This window comes from Chelon labrosus (assembly GCF_963514085.1).
Source record: "Chelon labrosus genome assembly, chromosome: 2".
Taxonomy (NCBI): Eukaryota; Metazoa; Chordata; class Actinopteri; order Mugiliformes; family Mugilidae; genus Chelon; species Chelon labrosus.
Genome location: NC_140338.1, coordinates 22,793,703 through 22,798,704, shown reverse-complemented (window position 1 = coordinate 22,798,704; position 5,002 = coordinate 22,793,703). Strand labels below are relative to the sequence as shown.

General features: G+C 40.6%; 1 protein-coding gene across 1 annotated transcript; it reads right to left on the bottom strand.

Moving 5' to 3' along the window:
* Nucleotides 1–2,634: 2,634 nt before the first annotated feature.
* LOC311500807 (perforin-1-like) lies at nt 2,635–4,558 on the bottom strand (the record flags this gene model as incomplete). Its single annotated transcript, XM_084562402.1, has 2 exons — nt 2,635–3,887; nt 4,029–4,558. The coding sequence occupies 2 exons, from the start codon at nt 4,556–4,558 to the stop codon at nt 2,711–2,713; spliced, it is 1,707 nt and encodes a 568-aa protein (XP_084418528.1). The 3' UTR covers nt 2,635–2,710.
* Between the last annotated feature and the right edge of the window lie 444 nt (nt 4,559–5,002).

The following is a 5,002-nucleotide window of genomic DNA, read 5'->3' as shown; positions in this document are numbered from 1 at the left end:
GCCTGCAGGGGGCGCTACAACCACTACATGTTTATATCTCACAAACCACCACAGTCACCTGCTTGAAATTTGACGATAATAATCTGTGGATGACTCCTTACAAGCCCACCAAGTTTCATGCAATACGGTCTATAGAGGGCGCTGCTGGTGACTCATGCCTCTGCATCCCGCTCGGGGATGACTTCGCTCCGAGTGATCTTAAAGGTTTTTTTTCTACAGGTACATGTTTGGATGATTTTCACCCGACGTTAGTGTTTGTGGGTAAACTATTTTTGGGTGATTTTCAACCAATGTTAGTGTTTGTAATTGATTGTAATAACCTGCAACTGGATTTTTATGGCAACATACCATGCACATCTATCATCCTGTCACAGGCTTGGTTAATCTGGCATGCCAACAAGTGTATGAAACATTACTAAAGGTTGCTTACTTTAGCAATTGCTAGTTACACATGTTTATTCTTTGATACTAGAGCTAGCTCAGTGGTCCTGGAATGTGTATGTAATTCTTATTTAGTGTAATGTTCATGAATAAATATAGTTTAATGGTAATTTCCAGTGGAATAATTCAAAAACATTTTTATAGTCAGCTCATAAATTTTACCCTCTTGAAAAGTGCCATTTTTGCCATCTCTCCCACGGTTGGCAGCGATGTGGGAAGACTGTGCAAGTGGACAACTTCACTGGACAAGTCTCACATGTCCCAACAACGGGTGGCCCAAATTTCATGTTCCTATTTCCTTCTTATATATACATATATATATATATCTATATATATATATATATATAGATATATATATATATATATTTTTTTTTTAAGGAGCTAAAGATTTCCTAATTTTTTTCAAATTTTTGAGCCTTTTTATAGGGCCCCCCGTGATACCTTTTTTTTTTGTTTTAGGAGACATTTTATAGTTGAAAATAAGTATTTCAATTTACCATGTATTGTATTACTTCAATATATTTTGATGAGAAGTATTTTTTATTGAGTGTATTATATCAGGTGAAATGTACCCAACGTTAGTGATGGTGTTACTATTTATAACGTTAGTGTTCTTGGGTTAAGGGAGCCACCAGGTCAGACATGATGCTCCTAAAAATCAGGCATAGGGAGCGACGGGATAAACCTCCTACCTTCCTGCAGTTATTAAATGAGCTCAGTAAAGAAGAAGAGTTTGAAGCATCACGCAACAAGCTGGCCCCAAGTAAAGCAGTGCACATTAAAGCTGTTGCAGTACAGACAGAGGCAAAAATGGATGGTCTCGGAGCTCAGATACAAACACTGAAGTGCTCTGTGACTTGTAACGCAACTACACAACAACAACAACACAATCTTCTGTCAACAACACTATGTTCCCCAGAACTGGGCCCAGACCTTGCAGTAGCTGACAGCACAAATACTTCAGGGAAAAGATAAAGATGTGCTAGCACTCGAGAAAGAGATTAGATTGTTGAGAAAACAGGTTTCAGTCATTTCAGCAGCTTTTGCAGCAAGTATTCAAAATGGCTGCCATACAGTATCTACATAAGTCTGGAGTTTATTACTTACTTTTGTAGTTCAAATTCACTCAAATGAGATGGAAATAAAGGTGGGCGGCACAGTGGAGAGGTGGTTAGCACTGATGCCTCACAGCGAGAAGGTCCCAGGTTCGAATCCATGGGACGACTGGGCCTTTCTGTGTGGAGTTTGCATGTTCTCCTTGCGTCTGCGTGGGTTCTCTTCAGGTACCCCGACTTCCTCCCACTATCCAAAGTCATGCTTATTAGGTTAATTGGTGATTCTAAATTGGACGTAGGTGTGCATGTGAGTGTGAATGATTGTCTGTCTCTGTGTTAGCCCTGCGATAGACTGGCGACCTGTCCAGGGTGTACCCCGCCTCTCGCCCGATGACAGCTGGGATAGGCTCCAGCAGACCCTGTGACCCTTAATAGGAACAAGCGGTTACAGAAGATGAACGAATGAGTGAATTCTCTCAATCTCTCTTTCTCTCACTGTGTAAATGTACGTTGCCACTGTACATTGTGACAAAGCTTTGATGACTACTCTAAATGACACCATGTACAGACTTCATGCTCATACTCGCACCTAAAGCCACAAAAAAACTTTGACTTATTACTTTATATTTGTGTTGTTGACTCTATTGTCACCGTAAACATTTACTCATGCTCTTTTATTCAAATCTCTTTCTCTTCCTCTTCATTTTCTTTAAGTTTCACTTCCTCACACTCTGTTCATGACTCCTCTGGGTATGGTGCTTTTTTTTTCAGATGTCACAATGCTGTATGTTGTTTATTGATTACTAGTTTTTGGTTGTTTTCTTATCAGCTTTAATAATTCCAAAAAGATTTATTGACATTCCTGTAGGGCAGGATAAAAGTGATTGTTCAGTTTAATAGTTTTGATTTCTTCATATGCTTAATTACCGTCTCTCCAAAGCTTTGGACAGCAGCTTTTGCACTTATGAGTATTCAATTAATTACACCTACATCACAATATTGCAAAGAAACATAACAACACATTTTGTCTTTGCTGATGCTTTATTGATATATTTTGTAACAAAGCAGAAGAAAACATAAAAAAAGTGGATTAGAATTCTGGGTTCTCCCAAAGGAAATGTGAAACAGGTCAGAGAAAGAATGCTACGAACTACAAGCAAATATTCATTGTTAAATCAAATCCTTATTCAACTCATCTCACATCAACAGCTGTCTCAACCTGACTCACTGACTGATTTGGCAGATGCTTCGCCAGTTTCTCCAGCAAGGACTCCATTTCTGGTGTAGAAGACCTTGGCCAAAAAGGGATTCATGGGAGAGGAAACATAATCCTGACACTGGTCACCACCAAGACTTGGTGCACACTCCACTATATAGGAGAAGAAGAAGGTACCATAATCAAACATGCAGCTGTCTGTCTTCTTCCCACTATACAGACTAATTGAACACTCACCAAGCAGATCACTGTTCCAATAAGTATCCTCATCATAAACACGAAACCTGAGTTTGTTTTTCATGTTAATAGAGATGGGTCCAAACTGAAACTTCTCAGACCATTTAGGATTGTCATTATTCCCGATAACGGCAGTGCGCTTTATCTGGTCACCATATTTAACCTCCACCGAACCATCTGTCTGACTCCATTTGTCACCGTACAAACCAGTAGCACGAAGCCCGAATACCGTTAATGTAGCCAGACCTTTCCCAGCAGGACAGCAGTTTGACTTCACATTCTGGCTGCCAGTACAGACACAAGCACAAGGATCTCTTTTGTTAGACCTGTCACCAATCTTACAAGTTTCTGAACATTTTTTCAACACTGCATTGTTCTTGATGTACTTCTCCACCTCTTCCTTCAGTCCAGCCCTGGCAGGATGATCACTTGGCAGTATATTGTGCAGAGGCTTTAAGTTATACCGAACAACATCAGGAATGGATTTCAGAGAGTTAATCCAGGTGTTATAGAGTGAAGGGTTTGATTGTCCCTGAAACAGGATATCACCTCCATCAATGTGTCCACCGATCACCTCTGTGTGCCGCTCATTAAATGTGCTGCTGAAACTTTGGTCATGGCCTAACTTTTTCTTCTTTTCCTGACAGTGTTTAAGCATGGCTTCAGTGTTGACAGTGCTAGCAAAGCCAGCGGAGGCCTCAACTTCAAGACAATCCTTGACCTCTGTTGCAGACAGTCCATTCATGGTGGCTGCACAGGTTTTCATGCCAGTGATGGCCTTGATTTCTCCTCCTAGAAACACTCGTGTGATATAATGTGTACCGTAAGTGTCAATCAAATTGTGATAGAATTGCATAGTTGTAGGAGAATAGGAGGGAAGGGACTTCACAGCTGATTCAAAATCATGGCTCAGTGGAGGATTTGTTGCCACTCCATAGCTGTGGAGTACAGAAAGTTATTAAACAAGTTACCATTTATCACAGATAGTTTGGTTTAAGTAAAATAGCTGCCATTAGTGCAAACTTTCCAGAGCAGATCTGGTTAAAAAAAATAAAACATATATTCGTCCATGTACTCACCGATAGAAGTTACATTGGACTGAATGACGAAAGAAGGAGTAGCGGTCTTCTTTAGATTTTTTCATGGCAAATTTAGAATCTCTGGAGTGGGAACCTCCCAAACCAATAGTGACAGAAGCACCTACAGAGATGTCAAGGCCAATTTTCCAGTCATTGGACACAGATGATGTGGAATCATTGACGAGGGTTTCAACAGAATCGTAGGTTGTGCTGGAGACTGTTAAACTGCACTTGGGGAGGATTCTCCAATCCACCACAGCAGCCGGGACCTTCTGGTTCTCTTTATTCATGTAGGTGTTTTTGTACAGCCTGCAAGTGCCGTTTCCAAGCTTCCATGATTCAGTGTCGATGACATAGGCGCCTTTCCTCTCCATTGTGACGATGTCAAAGCCTTCTCCACCCAGGTTGTAACCGGGGACAAAGGGAGCATTTTCACACTCCTTTGGTGTACCAATGAAGCTAACACTGGATGGAAGACACTGAGGGCTCCAGGCCCAGTACAGAAAAATGAAAAGCCAGAGCCTCGACATCTGTATGAAAGAAATAAAAAAAAAAACAGCAGAAGGAAAAATGTCATATGACCATGAACTCATTTATAACAATATACACATTTATCTAAAGTTCAAACTGATAGCCATGAAGCACCTGCAGGGAGTACTGAATGTGATGAATTTCACATGAAACGTTACAAAAACTACCGGCATCACAGTAAAAAGGTCTACATTACCTTGAGACTCAACAGCAGGTTCTGTTTAGGAGGTCACAAAGTCCAACTTAAAATACTAACGTCCAGGAGGTGGAGTCTTGAATTTCACTTATCAGAATTTTACATTTGACCACAGACATTCACACTTTCTCACTCACTCCACACCCCGCTTGTACCATCACAAAAAAGTTTTTGCCACAAATGGGGAGACAGGGCATCTCCAGCTTCTAGTTAAAACTACCAAACCAACCAAAAAGATATAAGCAAA